The sequence below is a fragment of the Remersonia thermophila genome, chromosome 2, assembly GCF_042764415.1.
Source record: "Remersonia thermophila strain ATCC 22073 chromosome 2, whole genome shotgun sequence".
NCBI lineage: Eukaryota > Fungi > Ascomycota > Sordariomycetes > Sordariales > Chaetomiaceae > Remersonia > Remersonia thermophila.
This window is the reverse complement of record NC_092218.1, coordinates 826905-849419: the sequence shown is the minus strand read 5'-3', so window position 1 is coordinate 849419 and position 22515 is coordinate 826905. Positions and strand designations below refer to the sequence as shown.

At 59.2% G+C, this 22515-nt stretch overlaps 7 protein-coding genes across 7 annotated transcripts; 2 read left to right on the top strand and 5 right to left on the bottom strand.

The window, feature by feature from the left end:
- Nucleotides 1-3424: 3424 nt before the first annotated feature.
- VTJ83DRAFT_1694 (uncharacterized protein) lies at nt 3425-5493 on the bottom strand (the record flags this gene model as incomplete). Its single annotated transcript, XM_071007881.1, has 2 exons — nt 3425-5016; nt 5076-5493. The coding sequence occupies 2 exons, from the start codon at nt 5491-5493 to the stop codon at nt 3425-3427; spliced, it is 2010 nt and encodes a 669-aa protein (XP_070868234.1).
- A 7279-nt stretch (nt 5494-12772) lies between these two features.
- VTJ83DRAFT_1693 (uncharacterized protein) lies at nt 12773-14976 on the bottom strand (the record flags this gene model as incomplete). Its single annotated transcript, XM_071007880.1, has 5 exons — nt 12773-12821; nt 12885-13142; nt 13211-13571; nt 13633-14043; nt 14754-14976. 5 exons carry the CDS (start codon nt 14974-14976, stop codon nt 12773-12775), a joined length of 1302 nt encoding a protein of 433 aa, XP_070868233.1.
- Nucleotides 14977-15548: 572 nt separating this feature from the next.
- VTJ83DRAFT_1692 (uncharacterized protein) lies at nt 15549-16076 on the top strand (the record flags this gene model as incomplete). Its single annotated transcript, XM_071007879.1, has 1 exon — nt 15549-16076. The coding sequence occupies one exon, from the start codon at nt 15549-15551 to the stop codon at nt 16074-16076; it is 528 nt and encodes a 175-aa protein (XP_070868232.1).
- Nucleotides 16077-16371: 295 nt separating this feature from the next.
- On the bottom strand, nt 16372-16885 carry VTJ83DRAFT_1691 (uncharacterized protein; the record flags this gene model as incomplete). The annotated part of the gene is made up of 3 exons (XM_071007878.1): nt 16372-16438; nt 16503-16624; nt 16799-16885. 3 exons carry the CDS (start codon nt 16883-16885, stop codon nt 16372-16374), a joined length of 276 nt encoding a protein of 91 aa, XP_070868231.1.
- A 790-nt stretch (nt 16886-17675) lies between these two features.
- VTJ83DRAFT_1690 (uncharacterized protein) lies at nt 17676-19465 on the bottom strand (the record flags this gene model as incomplete). Its single annotated transcript, XM_071007877.1, has 3 exons — nt 17676-18072; nt 18144-18772; nt 18857-19465. 3 exons carry the CDS (start codon nt 19463-19465, stop codon nt 17676-17678), a joined length of 1635 nt encoding a protein of 544 aa, XP_070868230.1.
- Nucleotides 19466-20179: 714 nt separating this feature from the next.
- On the top strand, nt 20180-21239 carry VTJ83DRAFT_1689 (uncharacterized protein; the record flags this gene model as incomplete). Its single annotated transcript, XM_071007875.1, has 3 exons — nt 20180-20359; nt 20487-20915; nt 20979-21239. 3 exons carry the CDS (start codon nt 20180-20182, stop codon nt 21237-21239), a joined length of 870 nt encoding a protein of 289 aa, XP_070868229.1.
- A 495-nt stretch (nt 21240-21734) lies between these two features.
- On the bottom strand, nt 21735-22264 carry VTJ83DRAFT_1688 (40S ribosomal protein eS30; the record flags this gene model as incomplete). Its single annotated transcript, XM_071007874.1, has 5 exons — nt 21735-21758; nt 21826-21901; nt 22000-22054; nt 22163-22176; nt 22245-22264. The coding sequence occupies 5 exons, from the start codon at nt 22262-22264 to the stop codon at nt 21735-21737; spliced, it is 189 nt and encodes a 62-aa protein (XP_070868228.1).
- Between the last annotated feature and the right edge of the window lie 251 nt (nt 22265-22515).

The window sequence follows — 22515 nt, the reverse complement described above, 5'->3', positions numbered from 1 at the left end:
CACAACGCCCTTTCCTGTTTCGTCTCGCCGGTCCGCCACCCTTCATCCTCCATCCATTCCGCTCCGTTCCGTTCCGTTTCTTGCACTCATTCCCCGATCCGCATCCGGCGAAGACTCACACCGAGGGATCAACGAGAGAATGGCATGCCGGACAGTCTTGGCCAGGCCCCTTACGCAGCCGGTTCCTCGGCGAGGGTTGGCGTCATCCATGGAAACAGGATTGACAACAAAGTCGCCACTGGCTGGCTGGATGAATGGCCGATGGGCCGATCGACGGAGCGTCTGGGTGAAAGCAACAAGCCGAGCGGCTTTGAAGACTGGGGTGGGAGTCCAGTAACCATGCTCAGCCCGGCGGGAGGAAGGGTTTCCGAGGTCTCTGTTGGACAGGAACATGACAACGTGGTCTGAGAGTGGACGAGGCAGACCACGATGACCGCGTGTATACCTTCGGTCTGCCCCTCATGACTCCGTCACCGACAGGCCTTGACTGTGGCCATGACGTTCGGGGAGCCTCATCATGAACAGTCATGACCCACGCCCACAACCGTCTCGGTGCACCACTCGAGGGTATGCCGTGGTGAGCAAGCGGGACAGACGATTCGCTCGCTCGCTCGCTCGCCCACACCACGAGCCCCTGATACACGGATGACCAGCGTAACTCGTGACTCGGGCCTCGGGGATCGAGCTGGGCCAACCAGCCAACTACGAAGCCCCTCATCAGCCGTCAGTGGCAAGGGCCTCTGGCATCTTGATGAATTTCTCCACACAAGTCATGAGCCCGGAGGCCTGTCCGGGGGCAGAACACAAGAACCCTTCCAGGAGGAGGGGACCCCTCGCTATTATCGTTCTGTCATGCCAAGGCTGGCGCCCAGGAAAGCTCAACAGGCGGCAAGTCAGGGCTCAACACATGGACGCCGTGGCGGCGGACAAGTTCGCGAACCGCCTGTCTGGGCATGGCAGACTTCATGGATGTCCTTTATTCACCAAGAAAAAAGGAAAAAAAACCTTGGAAGGTTGCCCGGGAAGGATGCCTACAACCATGTGAAAATGAACAGCACGACCCCCCCCTTGCCATCCCTACCTAGGCAAGGAGCCTGACCCACCACCCCGAAACGGCACTCCATCCATGCCTCACTTATACACAAACAAGCACAAGTTGCACAGGCAACGCCGCTGCCGTGTAACGTACGCAGGCGGTCATTCTTCATCGCCAAAACGGTGCTCAAGAGGGAAGAAATCAGACAAGAGCGAACCCAACCGTTCGCGTCTGCATCGGAGAACCCAACGCTGGGAGCCAAGCCCATCAAGGTTACGGATAAGGTTAGGTAGCCGCTCAGTTAGTTGCCTGGGTGGTTGCCGCACTGCCGCAGCCCCCCCGGCAGCAGGGCCGGGCGGGCGATGACTCACTCGGCTCCCTCCCTCCCTCCCCGCCTCCCTCCTTTGTTCACCCAATCCGCTCGCCAGGGAGGAGGGAGGTCGCGGCGAGATCGGAGGCCCAACAGGTCCGGTTGAGCAATGCGCTACGTATCCATGTAGATCTTGCATCATGGCATTTTCGAGATAGGGAATCTGAAGAAGGGGGGGGGGGGAGGAGGAGGTGCGGCCTGGTTCCGTCGCTCGGCCGATTTGGAACACAACACCGGCAACCAAACATGACCATGACCAAGATGCATCGGAGCGAGCAGGCTTCAATCCCCCGGGGAGCGTTCCGGATTGCTTACACAGTACCTACCTTGCCCAGGAAGGTGGTAGGTTGTCACCCTCCTTCAGCCTTAACACACCTAGACTACATAGGTAGATACTTGTACCCTACCTACCCTTACCTAACCCAGGTTAATCCAAGCCAGGGCTGGAGGAGGGGTACGGCCTAGCGCATCCTACAGGTCGTCCGGCTTCACAACCTGCGTGAATCACCTGTGAACCCCCCCACCAGTAGAAGGCGCATATTGGCCGTCCATGTTCACATTGAAGATTGTGCATCTCCTGACCTGGTGTGGACGAACGCGTCTGGACGAATCGCTGCGAGACCCACCTTGGGTAGGAGGTACCTACCTAGCTACCTACCTTACTGTTACGCTCCGTTTGCCCCCCCCCCCCCCCCCCCCCCAAGCGGCCCGCCACCGTAAGACATCGGGCCAACTCCTGCCTGGTATGGTGATGGCGAGCAGTAAGCAAGCAGGGCGGGTCGTCGACGAGCCTTACCTGTTCAGGCCGGGAGAAAAGGTAGGATTTGCCTTCTGTATCAGACACCGGGGTGTGAAAAGGGAAATGACGGAGGAGAGAACAGAACGGTAGTTATGCTTCGCCTGCGTTTTATCAACGAGCAGCCACGAGTGGAGGATGGTTATGCTCTCGGTTCGTTGACCGCGCTTTCTGACTTGACTGACGAGTTTCATGCTCTCTTCTCTCTGCTTTGCCTAAAATACCGAGTGAGCTAGTAGGCAGTAAGCATCGAAAGGGTACCCTGTTACAAAGGTATGCCCCGGTTGATACGGGAGGAGATAGGTAAGATAGCTGGTGGTTCGGGGGGGTAGAGTTGCGATCATCCGTCTGTCCGTCCGATCGGCGGCCGGCCCGATGATCTCTCGAGTCTTCCATGGCAAACCGGCCGGGGGATAGAGAGAGCGAACCGAGACAAATCCGGCGATCCGGCGGGCTATCCCGTTCTCGAGGGACGTGTCGACAGCAAACCCGTCCCCCTTCTCGCGTTCTCACCCCCCCCCCCCCCCCTCCCCCTTTCTCCCAACCGGCATATATCCCGTTCCATCAAGCTCCCAACATAGTCTCCTCCCAGAGCAGCTTTCTTCCCGCTCCAAGGTGCCAGCTCTCTGGCAACCGTCAGACATGCCAACCAATCCGTTTTGGCCCAATACCACGAAGAAAAAGAAGGAAAAAGAGCGAAAAGGAAAGACAAATAAAAAAAAAAAATCAGCAACTATCCACCCCTACTCATCGTACACAAACACACAGACGATTCGCCTGCCTTGCCTCCCATGGCGCTTCCTTGCATTTCCTTGTCCCCATCATCCCCCACCGCCAGTCAGAATCCAGGACGATGCAAAAAGCCTTCACCGTAAATAGATGGGTACTTTTTTGCCTCTTGCCCTCCCCGCCGGCCAAAAACCGCCTTGGCCGCCCTATGCGCCTACCTGCCATCCGTGCGTGCTTGTTGTCCCAACGGTTGGTCCCGGGTATTTGGAATCACTAAAACCTCCAAGATGCCACTGCCCCGTCCAACAGACCAGTACCAAAAAAATGACTCGTACAAAAGGAACAAAATAATGTCACAGGGGTGTAGCCCATCGCGTGTTGTAGTAAACAAAAGTCCTTGGATATGTGTATGTGCAGATGCGCCGCGAATTATTAAACAAGGTTGGGTGTTGATATTGATGGTGAGGATTCGATCCTCTCGGGTCTTGCGCGCTTAATTCAGAAACCCATTCCAGATGCCTTGGCCGGCATACCCTCCTCCCACGGATCGGTGAAGCGACGGGATCTGAGGCGCACGGGCGGCCTCGGCCGAGCAGCAAACCCGCTTGTGGCTGCTTCTCAGAAGGGGGACTTGCTGGGCCTGCGCTCGGTTGCGGACCAGCGTCTCGGGCCAGGGACCGTCATCAAGCCGGCCTGCGAGCAAGTCGCGGACGTCGTCGTGGACAGAGTTGGTCCTGCTCCGCTTGGACCCGGCGCGGGCCGATGCGGTGGCCCGATCGTCATCGGAGCGATGCATGTGCTGGAGGACGCGGGCGGCATCGTCGACGTCGCGAGCCGGGAGGGGCAGGGGAAGGTCCTTACCGACGGCCCCGACGTACGACTCTGGCGACGTGGTAAAGTAGACCTCGGCATGGTCTTCGGGCACCGAAGCGATGGTGGGCCGCACGCTCAACCTCTCTCCGCCAAGCTTCGCATAGCGGTGCCGCGCCTGAACCTCCGGCTTGGAGGACGGCGCAGGAAGCGACGAAGCCGACGAGATGGAGGACGAGCGCGAGACCCGGGACGAATCCGAAATCATCGACTCGGGGGAAGACGTGGCCGAGACCGAGTTGGCAAGCGACGAGCGGCGCGTGACGTAGCTCATGGGAGAAGACGTCTCGGACGGGAGCCAGAAGCGGTCCATCGACTGAGCCGTCAGGGAGGCCGACACCTGGGCCATGGCGTAGCCCATCGATGAGCTGCGGCTGAGCGCAGCGGACGCAGAACTCGCTGCAGGAGTGCTGAATCCGCTCAGCTGGGGCGTCAGGCGCGGGGTGGGCAGGAAGCCGAACGCGGGCGCGAGGCGGCCCGGGCCGTACGACAGCGACGGAGCCGGTTCCATGATGGCAGGGATGCTGCATGGCTTGGCGGCCGGGGGCAGCTCGCTCTCCGGGGTCGTGGGTGCGGACCGCTCGCCAGGAGGCGTGTACAGGGACCTTGGGGGCTGCTCGCGCGGAGGTCCCCACGGAACGAGGTCGTCGAGGTTATCGAGCTCGGGCGTCAGGTTCAGGATGATGCGGCGGAAGTCGTAGCACTGTCTCTCGTACAGCTGCTGGCCCGGGGCACCGGGCGACGGAGGCTGCGAGGGGGTGAACTTGGACACGCAGTCGGCCCAGCGCTTATAGACTTCCTCGGTGACGTGGAGCTTCCAGTTGACGGCCAGGAGGAAGGTCATTTCGTTTTGGTTGATCTCGAGGGTGTCAAGGCCGGAGATCTTGCTCCAGGCCCGCGCTGAATAGTTGCGATCCTGTAGATACTTTGAGGCAAGAATCAGGGCGGCCAGGAACATGCGACGCCCGCACTGGATTGCCTGGCGCGAGCGGCAGGCATCGGGCTGCTCGGTGGTGAAATCATAAGCCGGGACATGAGGCTTGATGAGGATCAGATAATAGAGGGCAACCTGCAGGGTCGAGTAGCTGGTCCGGGAGCGACGCAGCGTCTCCTGGATGAAGGTGCGCAGCGGCAGGACCGTGCTGCTTCCAGCATCATTGCGGGGAGGGACCGACGAGGTTGGCCAGATGGCCTCGACGATGTGCGTCGAGGTGTCTAGAGTGATAAACGTTGAGCGACAGTCCGCGAGGTGGGTACCGAGGTTTGTTGCTTACCAACGAGGTTCTCGACGAAGCTGAGTTTCCGGTCCGACTGTCTCACGAGGGAAGGAGGACGGCTGGCGCGAGAGGTGCGGCGAGGGTTCTGGCGCAGTTCGCACGGTACCTCCACCCGGGGGAGATGGGTCTGGGCAGCGGCGGTGGCCCAGTGGGAAACGGGCTCGCAAGAGCTGCCGAGGGAGCTGACCGAGGTCTGCGACGAGGTCGGGGGCTGGGAAAAGTAGAACGACTCGTTGGAATCGGAAAATGACGTGGCGGCGGTTGAGACGCTATCGTCCGAGTGCTGCGAGCCAACGTCGGACCAGAAGGAGGAGGAGGAGGAGGAGGAACAGGCGGACGCGGCTAAGGAGAGGTTGTAGGACACATTGCGGGAGAGGTGTATGGAGGAAGGCGGGTCGTGGGCTGAAGGCATCATCTTGCGTCGGGGGTTATGGCGGGCGCGTTAAGGGACCTCCAGTTGTCGTCGCGCAATATCTACCGGTGGATCGCTGTGGTGGACCAGAAGAGAGCAAACCTATCGAGAAGCACGTCCTGCAACAAGCCGCATGGGACCGTCGCAGAACCGTCCAAGTCGAGAGGGAGGGGAAAGACGGCTTCTAGATCAGAGAAGCCGACTTCTCACAGACGATCGAACCGGTAGACAGAGCGTAGACGACAACTGGAGTAACAACAATGCTCTCAAGAGGCATCGTGTGGGTGGTTGATTCGCTTCGCTGGCTAAGAGCGAGGGAGAAGGAAGGGATGTGCGATTATATGGCGGTTAGCGACCGACCATAAGACTCGCACAAACCGAGGAGGCCGTCGGAAGCGGCGATGAAGGATGGAGGCCTCGGTGAGTCAAGGTGAAGCCGTTATCCAAGGAACAACGGCGATGATTATGGCGATGACGGGGGAGTCGGGAATGACGTTGAAAGGGTGTGCCGAGCTGCTGCAGGCCGATGCAGGTACAGATAGACACGTGAGCGTCGCACGGGGTCTGCCACGAGGCTGCGATGAACGGTGACGTTAGCGACGATGCGGCTGCAGGAGCATCGGGGCCGCGTCGATTTAAGGGATCGTCGGGGTAGTATCGGCCTGAGGCTTCGACGGTGACGACGTTGGGAGGGCTTCGGCGGCGGCGGCGGCGGCGATGTGAATGACTCCCCCTACGAGGACGCGCGCGTGGCTTGTGTCCGGGGCGACTAGAGATAAAGCGGCAGGGTTCGGGCGAATCCTTGTCTTTCGATGACTCTTCCCGTCTGCGGTGGCGAGGGTCTAAAAGTGGGCCGACAGTCGCCGCGGGCTCCAAAGCAGGTGACTCCAGCTGACAAGGGCGGTAACGCTAGGGAAGCGTCCAGGGGGGCGTGACCACTTTTGGGGGGGGCGGCAGCCTGAAAACGGGGCCGTTTGGGGGGGGAGGGGGGGGGGGGGAGTGAGGCAACGGAGGCTGTGGCAACCTGGCCTTGCTTGGTCACCCGGTGCACACAGGCTGTGTGAGTCGACGGGTTAAGCTGGAAATGAGTGACGATGACCAAGACTGGTGATTGGGACGAGAGTATCTGGTTGGCCTGTTGACCTCGCTGTTTGGTGTTTGTGTTATTATTATGGGGAGATTTTATTGCGAAGCTCGAGTTCGACCTCGGTTTGAAACGGAATCTTGGTTCGAAGGCAAGACGGCGGGTCTCGTTCGGGCTGGTGTTGGGACCGGAAGTTCCGAGGGGCGTGGTACTTCTGTTGCCTGCTGCTGGATTGCCTTCGCGGTTGGGAAGAACGGAAACACGGAGCAAGACTCTGAATTTTTGGTCCGAAACGATTTTTCGATTTTTGGGGACGAGAAGGGAAGGAGTGGCGTCTGTTGTGGGCGCTGCTGCCTGTTTTTTCCTTCGTCTTCGCAGCCGGCAAGTGAATGCGTCGCGAGGAAGGAGATGCGAAACGGTCTAGACAAGCAGACTGACAACAGTCATGGACGAACAACGAGCAGCGGGCGGAAAAAAACTCGAGAAAAAAAATCGAAGTAGGAGGTAGAGAACTAGGAGGAAGGAAGATGCAACATAACAAAACAACAGGATTGAGAGGAGAGAGGAGTAAGCAGAGAATACACAGATCTCACGAAGAGACTACGAGAGAGCCGCTTCTTCCTAGATCTTGGGGTTGAGCATCGTTACTGCTCGATCCATGAAGAGAGAAAGTGAGGGCGAAAAGGATCTCGGCACGGCAACCGGAGGGTTATGAATGGGGGGCGGAAGGATTGGGACTCCTGAGAGCGACCGAGAGCCGGGTGGAGGAGTCAACGGACGCGCACCTTGTGCCAAACCCGGCAGGAGGCGTGCGCTGCAACCAAGAAACCCCCAGCCAGCCCGTCCATGACCATGGCCCAAGCCGTTCCCTTCCTACAGCCGTCCACCAGTCATGTTCCATGGCTGCAGCCAGTTCCAGGTTGTGTTCCGCCAACCCGAACGACCCAGCCCCTCCAGACCTACTTGGTAACCACACCATTTCCTCCTCACAGCCTGCCAGCCCGCTCCTGCTGGGCCAGGCTATGGCAGTCAGTTTTCTTGTCCATGTGTGGGCGTTTCTCCCTCCCCCTCTCCTCAGGCATCGGCATCCTGACTCTGCCCATTTTCTCCCTCATCCCGTGCATGCACCATGGGTTTCCTGCAGCGGCTGCTTGGCCCCCAGCCCGTTGATGGCAGAGTCAGCGTGCGACGTGAACTCGGCTTGGCAGAATGCCGGCATCACGCAAAGAACCCCACCGCCTTACTTATGCAAACTAGGGTGCCTAAGGCTCTCTCTCCGAAGGGCGGCGTCCATCGTGTTTTCGGGGCGCCCGGCGCCTCGGAACGTGTTTGGGAGAGCCATGCCGCTCAACACGAGGCTCGGGTGAGCAAGAGGGCAGCCAGCTGGCCCGCGCAAGACGAAACTGAAGCCGAAAGAAAAAGAGCATCCGTCCCGAGCTTCCCTCATCTCCCTCCTCAACTCTGATCCCCCATCCCCCCTCTTCTCCTCACAGCCAACGATTCTCGTCTGACCTCGCTGCTGGATGGCGCTGCCGGGTCAACACCACTTTGGCTCGAGAATGAGACACCGCACGCAGACAGCCACGAACGCCGGTTGGCTCCCCGGGCTGCGAGGGAGCGCTGGGAAAAGTTCGAGGGCCTTTCCCCATTGGCCTGTGACAGGTGTCTGCATGCACGGCAGCGGGGGAGGGGGAAGGGGTCCCACGGGAGGTGCGGGCTGCGCTGTCGAGGTGTTGTCGTTGTCGTCGTCGAAGCCGTTCGCCCTGCAAGTTCTTCGCCCCCCCTGCACTTGAGCCCGACCCATGCCCGCACACCAAAGCCCCCTTACCCCCCCGTTCAGGCCTAGCACTTTCTTGGGGGTCTCACCGGAACGAGTCTAGCCTCGATGGGGGAACAGGCGCAAGATGTGCTCATCCCGTCATCATCAATCAGCCTTTCGCGGCGTATCATTCGCTCGCGCTCGCCGTCATCATTTCGATCGCCGTTTTGTCGCTGCTGCTGCCTTCAAAGGGGCATCTGTGTATTAGTAGTACATCGTACGGTACGGCGTTTCCGCGATTGTGGGCTCCTCGGCGGGTCCCTGGACATGATGGCATCCCAGAAGGACACTGGCGTTATTTCAAGAGCCTTCATTCGACGCAGCAGCCCTCCAGAGGATAGTCACGGATCCCTTGATTTCGCAGTTGAGTCATAGGCTGGTGTACTAGTAGAAAAGTTGCTGAAGAGCACGGCTTCTGGGGAATGGTGGTCTCGGAACAGGCGACATCCGCTAGGTTGCCACGCCACACAGCCGGATTGGGGCCGCCTGAAAATTGGTGCCACCACCACTGACGGACTGGGCAAGGAGAGAGAGAGAGAGAGAGAGAGAGAGATCGAGAACTGTCATATCTATCGGAAAACTTTTCCAAGCCGCTGCCACGAAGGCGCCCGAGAGAGTCGCGCTTCCTCTCCCAGTGGAGGCGTCAAGTTCCGATCCCCCATCTTTGTAATGTGGTCTGTTTTCAGCTCCTCCATTCCGAGTTCTGGGCAAGCGCGTGATCTCTGACCGAGATCAGAGCACCTTCAAGGCCAGAACGGAAGAGGCCCCGTCCTTTTTTCCCGCCCTCAGCTCCTGATCGTCCCGTCTCCTACAGTCTGGAACCGAACTCAGTTTCCTATGTATGCGGAGTCAGCAACCTCCGTTTTCGGTAGACGCGCACCGTCACCAAAACGCAGAAACCGTAAAGGGAGTACCGTCAAGGTAGAAGACGGTTCCAGATGGACGATGCACCAATGCACCAATGCCCGGGTTGCCCGGAACCGTGCTGCGTGCATGCTTCTTTGCAGGCGCAGTCGAGGTTCCGCTTCTCATCTTGATACACCTCGGACGTCGATCGCGGGGTGGAGTCAACCCCCCCCTTCGGCGTTGTGTGACACGCAGAGGCCAACCCCGCAAAAGGAGAGCGAGCACAGGCTGTGCTGTGGCCCGGCCAGGCGTGCGGCAGCAGGAATGCCACAGACACAGCCCGGTTGCGCGCGGTGTTGGCCCGCTGCTGGATGGGGGATCCGGGCGCGATCTTGATACTGTATCCATCAAGGTCCCATCTTGGGTCCCATCCTGCATTCCGTCCAAGACCGAGGAGAGCCCATCTAGCCGGGAGCCACCAGACAAAGATTCCACCGCTCCACAGCCCGTCATCCCAGGAAGCGACTTAGTCATCGGAAACGGCACCCGGACCCGTCCAATGAAGGCATCCCGTCTCCGAATAGTGTTCCGCCAAGTTGCGAAACCCCGCTTCCGGTCCGCCGCCAACTGGATGCTGGCCGGCGATGCGAGGTCGGTGACGCCTTGCGCCATGCAGCGCAACCCAACCTCTGAACAGGTAACTTGAGCACGACGGGTGTTGTCGTCGCCATCCTGCAAGGCAGACGACGACGACGAAGGCGGTGGGAGGGAAACGGGGCTGCAAGATATCTCGCACACCAGACAAACATAAACACACCAATCCCTCTCACAGCCTAGGCGGCCCACCGACGCAAGACCGCCTCCCCGCCTTGCATGGCAGACCTTGACGGGGCGCAGGAACAACGCATTTGTTGGACGGGGGTTAGAGAGGGAGAAAATCGCACTACGGGCCGTCGGCCAACGTGTCGAGCCCACGGCAACGCAAGCGGAGCTCATCTTCTCGGGCGTGATCCAAGCCCATGGCCACGGAGTCAAGGGCGATATCGGGCCAAGAAAATGTTGACCAGTGAGGCCGCAGCGGCGACCCGGAGCCATGCTGACTCGTGGAGGCTCGGTCGGGAAGGCTTTCGCTTGTGTCCACCGCCCGCTCCCTTTCTTATGCAACCCCATATGGACCAAACCACCACGTCAGCCTTGACGAAGACATACCCGCAATGAAGGTCGATGGGTACATCGGTGCTGAACGAATAGCCAGCCTGCCAGTCTGCCCCCCCCCCCCCCCCCCCCCCTCCCGGTCTCTGTCTCGCTCCCTGCCCATGGTGAGAGAGTTCTTCGGCGTATTTCGGCGAGGCTGGTGTCTCTTCAGTTTCCTTTGGGCAGGTGATCTACTCCTAACACCATCGGCAGGAGCAGATGAACCCATATTGACTCATGCCGGCAAGCTGCTGTGTGCCAACGAGTGAAGGAGTGAGTGGCGTGGCACGGGGCCGTTACACTGCTCCGTACGGATGCTAGATGAGCTCGGTCTGTTTACACCTGGACGGTCTATCGAACGCCCTCCGGGGAGAGTAGAGCTTGACATCTCGAGCTATCTAGGGAGCCAAGGCAGAATCACCACCGCGGCTTGTCCAGCTATCCAGAGCAGTAGTTGAGATTCGCAATGCATGCTCCGTACGGTGAAACAATCTCCAGTCCCCTCGCTCGTTGTTTGCTTGCGTTCCAGTAAGCTTCGAGAACACAAATCGAAGCGCCCGCCGGCATTACTCAGACCTAGGCAGCAGGCTCCGTCTGCATCTCACCTTAACCCCAGCTCCGTGCCCATCGCACCCCCGAACGGGGCTCACCGCGAGGCAACACTGCTCGGGTAACCCATCCATCTCAACCTGCGGCGTAGCCACCTCCCGGAGCGACCAAGATATCCAACATCTCATCTTGTGCCTCGCTGAATCGGCGTCCCCCGTCCCCATGCTCGTCCAACGCCCCGTCTCACCCGTAGCCTAGCGCAGCATCACACAAGCCCACCGTGATCAGAGCAACGGGGGCCCATTTTTCGCATGCTCCTAGCGAACAAACCTAAAAGCGCACAGAGAAACCGCGTGCTTGCAGCCTGGCCAAACCATACAGAGCACGCCACCTCCCCGAGCGTACTTGACCATGACGTCGATGCAACGCGTTGTGTTCAGAGGCGCCCGTGGCTGCCAACGCCTTGCTTGTTCACCTCCCTCGTGATCTCGTCTTGACGAGCACAGCCAGACCGACGGCCAGGCAGCAGCACCATAAGCGACACAAAAGTGCCCAGCCCGCTAATGCCCCCTCCTTTCCCCGGTTGCCGATGAGGTGATGCCGAGAGAGAGAGTGAGAGAGAGCGTCTTCCTCGCCTACAATCTTATGTCAGCCATCATATGCCGTCAGGAAAAAAAAAAAAAAAAAAAAAAACAAGACCCCTAGCAGGGACGTGACGACGAGGATTCTGCTGCGGGGGCCGCTGATCGACGTGGGAAGGGTCTTTCTTCGGATCTTACCCCCGGCTCTGGACGGGCTGGAGGGGAGACTGCAGGCTCACCATGTGCAGCGCATGGTTGTGCACGTGCTTCGTAGTACAATGATGTGTCGTGGCTGAGGCTGCGGCGGCCGGCCCAAGACAGATGAGATCGTATCAGATCCGATCGGGACTGCTTTGCTCCCGGCACGTCTGATGAGCGATTCTGAGGGGAGCAGGCGAGCTCCAAACGCCGATGGCGAGCATTCCGCCAACCTGCCGGTGATCTCGGACTTTCTCTCTCGGTGCTGCGTCGGAGGAACCATTGCCAACGCCGATTTCACCCCACGCGCCCTTCTTGTGAATCCTTGCACCCGGCCCCCCTCCCTTCTCCCTCGTAGAGTACAGCAGCTCGTCTATGGCTTGACGGACACATCTGTGAACAGGAATGTCTGGTGTGTGAGCACCACATGCCGCAGGAAACGCCTGGTTGTGAAGGGGACACCATGGCCGGGGGTGATGCTTAAGCTAGACGCCGACCAACCTGCCCTATCGAGATGGCCGAGATGCGGAGGGGGAAGGGAATGTCATCGAGACTGCCACACTCGTACCGGACTCTGTGGACCTCCTAGGATCGGCAGAGAGTCAGGCAGTCGGACATCCCATCACTCCCTGGTATGCCTTCAGCGGACAGCGAGACTCTGCTTCCAGCCGGGCCAGCAGATCACGATCAGCCACGAGACAGACGCTCAACAAACGTATTATCCGCTCAAAAGTCAGTCTGTATTCCCGTTTGAGTTCCATCTAGTTTTACATCTGACGACCTATGTTGGACCACGCTGCAAGAAAGAAGACAACTCCTCCACGTTTCAACATCTTCCCCCTTCCTCGAACCCCAGCCCAGCCTGTCCATCTCACCGTCGAATCCTGTTCGCATTGGGGAAAAGGGCGGCTTTGTCCTGATCGGACCGGAAACCCACACAAGACAAAACGCTACAAAGCGAGCCACCCAATTCCCGGACTCGATGCGGGAGCGACACGGCCAATGACGGGTTTACGAAGCCATGTAGGTCGAGGCGTCGACACCCTCCTTGGGGAACTCACTGGAGTGGGGTCAGCATGCGAATCAAAACAGATGGTCCACATCAGAAAGGGAGAAGACATACGGAAGAGCCACCTCGAAGCGCTTCTCGATCTGCTGAAGCACCTCCTTGTCCTGCTCGGTGGTGACGAACGAGATAGCAAGACCCTTGGTACCGAAACGACCGGCACGACCGACACGGTGCAGGTAGGAGTCGGCATCGGCAGGCATGTCGTAGTTGATGGCCAGGTTGATGCGCTCAATATCGATACCACGACCAAAGACATCGGTGGCGACGCAGATGCGCTTGTTGAACTCCTTGAACTCCTTGTACCGGCGGATACTATATCAAGCTGTCAGCGCTTTGTTTTCCTCGGCAGACATCAAAGACAAGGGCAATAGCACACGTACCGCTCCTCCTGGCTGACGCCCGAGTGGACGGCGATCGAGGGGAAATTGCACTCGCGCAGGAGCTTGTCGAGCTCGGTGGCACGCAGGGTGCTCTTGACGAAGATGATGACCTGGTTGAACTGCAGGTCGTCGAGCAGCTCGCTCAGCTTGCGGTTCTTCTCCCGCTCCTCCAGCGCAATGAAGTACTGCTGGAGACCGTGCAGGGTCAACTTGGTGTCTTCGTCGACGTAGTGCTCGGTCGGGTTCTGCATGAACTTGCGGCAGATGGGCTTGATCTCATCCGAGAGCGTGGCCGAGAACATCATGACCTGCTTCTGCTGGGGGGTGGCACGGAAGATCTCCTGCACATCGCGACGCATGTCTTTTGCCGCGTTAGCGAATGGGGTTGCGGTGCCGGTCGGTTCGCGAAATGAGCGACTCACCGATTTGGTCGAGCATCTTGTCGCACTCGTCCAGGACGAACATGCGAACGTTGCCGAGGCGCAGGTGCTTATCGCGAACAAGGGCGTTCAGACGTCCCGGGGTGCCGACGATGATGTGAGGATGGGTGTCCTTGTTCTTGAGAACCTCGGCATCCTTCTGGATCGGGGTACCGCCGTAGAAGACGCCCGTCTTGATGTCGGGCATGTATTTGCTGAAGCGGTTGTATTCGTTGCGGATCTGGAAAGCGAGCTCGCGGGTGTGGCACATAACCAGCACCGAGCACTCGCCGGCGACGGGCTCGACCTGCTGGAGGGTCGTCAGAACGAAGACGGCCGTCTTGCCGAGACCCGACTTGGCCTGGCAAATGATGTCGCCGCCCAGCATGGCCTGGGGGATGCATGTCTGCTGAACTGTATTCGGGACCGCATTAGAAATCGGGTACGCAAACGGGGTAGGTTCGGCGGTTCAACTGGGCAGAAGGATAAGCCCGTCCATCGTCGCAGCAAAAAAAAGGAAACAGTCGAGCCACCCCTCCGCGATGTTCTCCCCCCCGCTTTTGGTTTTTTCTATCCTCCATTCCACAACTGTCCACGACCAGCCAAGCCAACAGCGACAATGTTGTGATACGGCGGCCATGGCCAGGCGCCATCACACCATCGCCGCCGGAATGGCATGACGCAAGAGGCAGCGGCAAGCCGCGCAGTGTCCCATTGTAGAGTCCCGCGATGGGTTTCGAGATGTGGGTGCTCGGAAGCAACAAGCCACATGGCGAATCTTGTGTCGCCGTTTCCCGGTGTGCCGACTCAATCCGACGCGAGGACAAAAACGCCCGATCGCGCGTTGGGTTGCTTTGCATGCGCCGAAGCTCAGCGGAGCCAGGAAACGAGGCATTCCTTGCCGTCCGCGAACGGCCGCCTCGACGCTCGGCCGATGGGCGGTGGCCCGTGGCCGATGGTATTCTTGCTCGATGCGCGTAGCGCGGCCGACCCAACCCGACCCCCCTCGACAGTTCTTTTTGCTTCGCGTGGCTTCGATGGATTGCGTGCGAGATGGACGGGCCCGTTGGGAGAGGAGGAGGGGTGTAACGATGAGCTGGGGATGAAACTTGTCTTAGACTAACCCTCCGACGGATGTTCGAAGCCGCAGTCGGCAATGGCGCGCAGGAGCTCGGGCTTCAGCAGGAAGTCACGGAAACCGGTCGAGTGGATGCCGACATAGGAGCCCTTCTTGTCGACATTCTGGGTCGTGGCGGCGGCATCGCCCTTCTTGCCGTTGGAGGCCGGGGCGGTCTCGTTGTTGAGCTCGTCATCCGAGTAGTCGATAAGATCCTCCTCGCCGGACATGTTGGCTGTTAGATGTGATGGAATCGAAGACGCGTATTGCCGAGAAAAACAAAGGAGCTGGGATACGGGACGCGCTGGTCGCTTCGATGCCCAGCAGAAATCAAGAACGGGGTATCGAGTGCAACAGAGATTAGAGGTTGCGATGAATCGCAGAGGATGAAAAATAGGGGAGGATGGGTGTCCTTTCCGGTGCAGTTGAGTTGGTTGCTGATGGGAAGTTCGTTGGAATGGCAAAGGGGAGAGAAGGATGCGAGATCGCCTTTGACAAGAGAAGAGAGGCACAGCAAGCCCGCCAAAACCTGAAGGCGGCCTGCGCTAACCCCAACATGGATTAGCTTGCCGCCTTGGCTGGGGTGAAGTGGGCCGCGCGAGAGCTTGTTACGCACGGACCACTGCGGCTCCATCTGCCGCTCCCGTCTCCCTCAACTCACAGGAACCTTAAAAATGAGCCTCGACACGTGAACAGCTTGGGCGTTGGCTGTGGTCCGGCGAGACAAGGCCGTCCAGACAAGCCCGACTTGCGGATTGCTCTGCATTGTTCCTTTATTTGCTTCTCCAGCGAATCAGCAGCCATGGCGAAAGGGAAAGGCAGCAATGCAGTGCAGAACAGGGCAATCTATTCGAGGCTCTCGTTCCTCCAACAGGCCGCTGTCATGCTCTCGACCCTGGGATCCTCTCCCTCTGGTGGCGGCAACAACGACAGCCAAGCCGCAGGCGGACCGACCAGCTCATCCCACCAACCCTGTCTTACCGGCGGCAACGCGAGGGTCGACAAGAGCCTCGATGCCCTCAGCAGACGGCTGACCACCGATCTGCGCGCCGTGTCGCTCAAGACACGGATACGCCTCGAACCGGCGGTGAAGCAGACCATATGCAAGTTCTGCGACTCGGTCTTGATCGAGGGGCAGTCGTGCACCTCGGTGGTGGAGAACAGGAGCAAGGGCGCCCGAAAGCCCTGGGCGGACGTGCTGGTCCGCCGGTGCCACACGTGTGGGCGTCAGCGGCGGTATCCCGTGAGCGCCCCGAGGCCCAAACGAAAGACGGAGCGCGATGGGGTCGGGAGGAAACAGCCGCTCGACAGGGAAGCGGAGCGAGGCTGAGCGTTTCTTGGTGTGGCTGTCTCTGGGACAGCATAACTAGCCGTCGCTGAGGGCACGGGCTTCATTGGATCCGACAGTGAATGGCATGGCGTGGCCTGGTTGGCCCGAGGGCGCAAGGCCTGGGCATCTACATCACCCTCCATCCGCCAACAACGTATACCAAGCAGGTCGAGGAGGGGCTTGTTCGGAACGCCATCTTCGCATTGCGAGCTTCCGTCACAACCCAATCATGCACCGCATGCAGCAACCCCATCGCTGCCCACGAAAGCCCAACTCCAACCCAGAGACCAGGCGCTCAGTTCTGGTTTCCCTGCTGGTTCTGAATGGATTCCTCTCCAAGCACCTTACTTGCAGCCATCAACCTGTCTCGCCAAGTTAGCTGACGCTCCTGATCAAGAAGGTGGGGGAGGAAGGGGGGCCACCGACAAGCCCGCATGCCAACTCCCAAGACCTCGCATGGCTTCGGCCTGCACGCTGGTCATGCGCAGAAGATTCTCCGTGTCTGCGAGGTTGGCAGACAACTGGGCAAGTTGCGAGTGGAGTTGGGCCTGGGACGTGGTGGTTAGCGTGGAGCTTTCGGTGCATCCCTCTCGTGTCAGTGGGAACTAGGAAAAAGAGGAGACTGGCAAAGGGGAAGAATGAAGAATACAGCTCTGGCATGTGTTGAACGAGATGCAGGATAGACCTGGTTATGAAGAAATGAGCCAGCTGGGTATACATACCAGTTGCCGCGCCTTAACGGCACCCCCCGATGCGGGCATCATGGACTGCCGCGATGTGGTGTTTGTGTTGAAGCCGCGCGTCGCCATGACTGAAAATCCGACTAGGGTTGATCAAGGCTTGGAATCTAGTCGCTTTTGATGAGCAAAAAAATCCACCGGGAATTCGGACCAGCGGCACACCCAGGTCGCCGGGGATTTCCCTAAGAAGGACTGTAGTTGAGTTTGGAAGTGCTGAGGTCTCGATCACGGTGAAGCGGGGCGAAACTTCACCAGGCACAGGCCATCTTGATTGGTGGGGGGGAGGGGGTCATGATCCTCCAAACAACAACATCCCAGACAACGGCGCGAGCATTGTAGACAACACACGACAAACTAGGTATGATGAGAGAGAGGAAATTACAACAGTGAAAGTCAAGTTTACTGAATGAATGAGGCACAGCAATTTACCGGGGCTCAGAAAATTTTGATCCTTCGGCCGGCGCCGGTTGGAGCAGCTCAGCGTATTAATTCGTGATCTTGAATCTGCCTTGGAACGTCATTTCACTCTTTGCCATCGCCTGAGCGTTTCCACGTCTCCTCCATGCAGTGTTCAATCGGACAAGCGCCGAAACACCGACGTAAATGGGACATGTTTTAAACAGTGAAATAAACCGAGAAGAGATTGGGGGCATCTATTATGACTTCCGTAGAAGAAACAGACGCACCGTATATGCAAACATGAAGCAGAGATTTGGCCTCTATCCCCCCCCCCCCTCCCCCCACCCAGGACTGCGCCGACGCCATAAACACCCGTCTATCCGATACATGCAGATGCTCGTATGCAAACCCCCCTTCGATATCTCACCTAATCGCGGACCCTCAATGACCACCTACCACTTTACCTAAAAGGCCAACGCTTCCTCCGCGGCTGCTTGGTCGCGTGTTTCATCATGTTAATCCTCCTCAGCCGCTCCCGGTTGCTTGGGTCAAGGAGCACATCCGTGCCGTCCTCGCGGAACCAGTGGCTCTGGCTGCGCAGGCCAACGTCGTTCATCTTGACGCGCTGGAGCTTGCGCAGCTTGACGAGCCCGTACCAGCACACCACCAACGAGCAAACGCTCGACACGACCGTCACTGCGCCAAAGCCCCAGTTGGTTTCCTCTATGAAGTTCTCGAGGTTCATGCCGTACAGGCCCGCCAGGAACGTGCCCATGGCCAAGCCGAGCGTGCCGATGCTGAACTTGAGCTCGAGAAGCATGAGCGAGTTGCGGTTGGCGTCCAGGATGGCGCGCATGCTGACGGGGGAGGGTTAGCACAGATGGCAACAGAAGGTAGCAGAGATGCGACGGGGATTGGAGGAACCCACATTTCCTCGGTGTTGCGGATGCTTGACAGGAGATTGCTCGCTTCCTGCACCACTTCATCGCAGACCTTGTGGTATGACTCGAGCAGGAGCTCGACTTCGGTGTGGTCGTCCTCGCCTCGGATCAGGTCGTGCGTCTTTTCGGTGAGGTACATGGCGACGAGGTCGTCGTCGGCCTCGAGCAGCTCCTCAAGCGCGTCGCGGACGAGGCGGGCCTTCTGCTCAAACGTGCTGACCCGCTTAGACAGGATCAGGAGGATCCTGAGCTTCTCCCGGTCGATGTCGTCCTCGAGCTCGCTGAGGATGCGGATGACGGGCTCGCGGACCGCCTCAAAGTCGGCCTCGAGCTCAGCCGTCACGGACATGAGAACGGCTTCCAGGGCGCGGAATTCGTAGGGGAGGCTGTTCACGCCGGCCGATTGTTTCTGCTGAAGCTTTCCCTGCAAGTCGTACATGAAGGCCGATTGGGGATACGAGGAGGTAGACCCGTAGACGTCAAACAGGAGCACGCGGTCGTGCTTGATGAGCACTTTCAGGTGGAGCAGGTTGAGGAGGATGGCGGACGGGCGGACGAGGATGTGGGGAAGGTTGGAGGAGTCGATCTTGCGAAGATCTCGAGGGAGGAGGCCGTACTGTAGAGAGAAGAGCCGTTAATGACACATGAAGCGTTTTGTGGAGCAGTGGTGTGCTGCCCCGGCCGGCAGCAACCGGCGTACCTTGGCGATGAGCTCGCTTTTCTTGAGTTCGCCGTCCACCATGATCACCTTGCCATTCCCGTCCACTTCGGTACAGCGCAGGCGAGGGTCCAGGGGCGCTTTGGAAGCCAGCGGCCTTCGCGGGAAGATGGAGCCGGAATCCTCCTGCATCCGTTCCCTGATGTCCTCCTCCTTCAGCGGCTCCACCTCCTTCTTGGAGTCGGACCCAAACAGCCATTCTTGCCACGTCGACTTGGTGGCATCGTCGCGATGGTCCGGGGCTTCGCACTGCGAGGACCCCGGGGCGGACGAGTCGAAGTCGGGTTGCTGCTTGTCCGTGGCGGACGAGAAGTCGAGCTGCTGCTTGGGTGCGCGGTGCCTCGCCAGCGCCTTGGGCAGGATCGCTGGTAGACCGAAGAAGGAGGCCTGCAGCGGAGGTTCGCGGCGAGCTACCGAAAAGCCCAGAGGTTTTGGGCTTCGGGATATCCTCGCGGTCTTTGCGCAAGAGCAAACATGCCGGCGAGGGACGAGGCGCGAGGCGCACTCCACGAAGAAGAGGCCCTCGGACTGGGCACGAAGAAACCTGAGGAGCCTCGGCGACGGTGCTGTGGGCTTCAATGCCGGAGGCATCGCAGGCGTAGGGGGGGATGGGAGGAAACGGTTCAGTCTCCAGAAGTATCGCAACCCCGAAACGTCTGTGTTGGTCGCTTGTTGATGAAGCTGCAACGCAAGAATTCTTGTCGATTCTGGCGGTTGAGTGTGGGTCCAGCGGGTCCGGTCGCCGGGATTGTGGAACCTCCGTAAAGTGGGTCGCTTGGGGCGCATGTCCGTCGGCGTCCTTGAGCGTCATGGCGGAGGAAAAAGCCGAAAAAAAAAAAAAATAAACATTCTGCTTGCTCGGGGCCACGGGGTTGGCCGATGGCGAGAGAAGCCGGCGAAATCCTGTCCGTAGGCCCCGAAAGCGAACATTCCAGAGCGGATGAGTGAGAGAGGATGGTCTCCAGCTGACGCCGACGAGTGTCATTCACGTTGCTTCAAACGACGTACACTCTTCTTCCTCCCCATTATCGCATTTCCATCCTGGGTCGCATTTTCCTGGCTGAGACGATGAAATTGACCCCCGTCAAAGTCAGGGGGAAAGGAGGACGAAAGGACAAGAAGACACAGCCCCAACAAGCACGCGTGGCTCGTGGCGCACTTCGAGCTCGAGAAGACCATGGCGACGACAGCACATCAGGACCGCTCCGCGATGGCAAGCCGCCCCGGAAACGGGCCAAGTTGTCGCGAGCAGGCCCGGCATCCATCGAGACGCTGCCCACAGAGATCCTTGAGCGCATCATCATGATGTCACAAAACATCAACCTGCTACGGGGCAGCTTGCGCCTCGGCCAGCGTTTCTCCAAGCCATCCTTCCTGACCGAGTTGATCGAGGCCGCCTTTGCGCCCACCTGGGAGGAGTATTACGGCGCCGACTGTGAGATGCTGGCGCGTCATGCGCCAGTGCCGGGGAATTATAAGTTCCAGGTTCGCAAGCCAACCCGCCACGTTCAAGCTAGAGCCAGGTACCGAGTCGTCTCTGCCTTGGCTGGATGACTTCTCTTTTCCCCCGATGGATGCCAGACTGACGAGAGCCACGCTTCCGTGCTTACAGGGCGACGTCCTCGCTTGCCCCTGGCTCACCGCCGGTCTGATGATTTCAGCCCAGCAGAAGTGGTACCGACGGAATGGCGGTCCCGGGCGGCGGGCGCTGGCGCAGGCCTCAGCCTCGGGCGCGGACCACTCTCGCCCTTCCGTTGCGGAAGGCGCTGATGTTCTGGCGGCGCTCTTCGAAGACTCCTGGTCTGCCTTTCGCGACCGGTGTGCCTTCGCGGCGACCTCGTCTTCGTTCGGCGGGGACGAGGTCAGGAGCCTGGTCGACCACCTCGTGTCATACCCGGACGACGGCGTTTTGTTAGAGGTCCACCCATCGGTTCCGCTGCCGCATCGCCTTCTCTTTCCGCCTTTTGATTGGGAGAAGGCCAAGATGCTGTTCTGGCTCGCCCGCGCCGGGAAAAAGATGAGGGAGAGCTGGATGTGGGAGGTAGGTTGAGCCGAACCGGGGCTTTGAAGTATGCCATGGTCGCTGACATAGTCGTGCTGCTAGCTGTCCTTGCATAGTTATCATGAGATTCTGAAGGTCCCGGATCCGCATCTCGCTCTGGTCATGTTCCTCTTGTTGGCGAGATTAGGTGCTTTTCACACCTTGGTCAACTGGAACCTCGAACCGGAAATGGAACACTTGAATCAACTCCTGGAAGACGCCAAAGAGTCGGCTCATCTGACGCTCTGGCGGTGTGCCTTGGAGGTGATGCGGAAATCGGAGGAAGCGGCCAGGTTGCAGACCGAGCTGCCCGTGCCGAGATAGCGCTGCACGCGCTTCCGCGTGGGCAGGGTTTGCAGCGTGTCGGAGCGGGAGGGATGCCCGCGGAATGCCGAGATGGTCACAGCAAATAAAGCGTAGCACATAGGCAGCATAATGTAAAGAGAAACAGCCATGTACGTCCCCTTGCCCAACGGCGGGCGAGCATGTATTGCAGAGAATGCCGATACTCCCTACCGAGCGTCGCCTGGATGTACATTGGGACGCATCGCGATATGCCAGAAGAAGAAACCCTTTCCTCCGTTTCCCAGAGTGCGAAATGATGCGCCGTGCCCGAAAGCCAGAGAGTCATGATATGATTGCTACCTGGCGGCTGGGTTGTGCCGGTCGGGCCCTTCCAGAGGCTGGACGGAGCCGCCGGCATTATCACCACCAGGCCCTGCCTCCACCATCCCCAAGCGACGCCTCCAGCGGCATGGTTCGCATTCTCCGAAAATGCCACCAGGCGTTGCCGAAAGCGAGTCGTCACAAGCTCGTCATTTAGTTGCCGGGGTTGGGGTTCATCTGGCGAGCGCGGTCGCGCGTCAGCAATGCTCTTGGACGGTCCGTTGTGGACGATCGCCAAACCCACCTTGCGCTTGCCGCCCGTCAACGTGATGTTCACGAAGCGGCGGGTGTAGGTGAGCCTCTTCTTCGCACGGCCCTTACTGTTTCGCTTGTCAGAATTCGTCGCGTTCTGATCATGACCCTGATCCCGCGAGGGGGTCGGGGGTCGGGGGTCGGGGATCGGCGTGGTTGGACATACGGGGTCTTCTTCTTCTCCTGCTTCTCGACCTTGGGGGTCTGAGACTTGACCTTGCCTGTATTGTCCGATCAGCTGCCGTTCGGTGCCTCGAGTTCGATGGTGTCGCGTCGTCGAGTCGGGGGGGGGGGGGTCATTTTCGACGCAGGTCTGGGCTAAAACGTACCGGCACGAGCCAAACTGTGATGGTCACGTCAGTAATTTGATAACGACCAGAACGGTGTCTGCTTGGTGATGTCAAATCTCACCTTCCGTGAACCTTGCCCATTTTGAATTATCTGTCGTCGATGACGCTGTCGAAGATTGGATGCGGGAGACAGAAGGACGGGTCAGAGTCTTTTGCCTGGTGCGAGCGTCTGGGGCGATTTCTTCGATTATCGTCTGGATTACCTAATTCTTGTGGGAGCTTTGCGGGGCTTGGGGCTGGCGGCAAAACCACGGCCACCGCTTATGTCACGTGATCGGCGTGACTCAGTCGGCGGGCGGTGTCGTCGGGTTCCGCGCTCTGCACTCCGTATG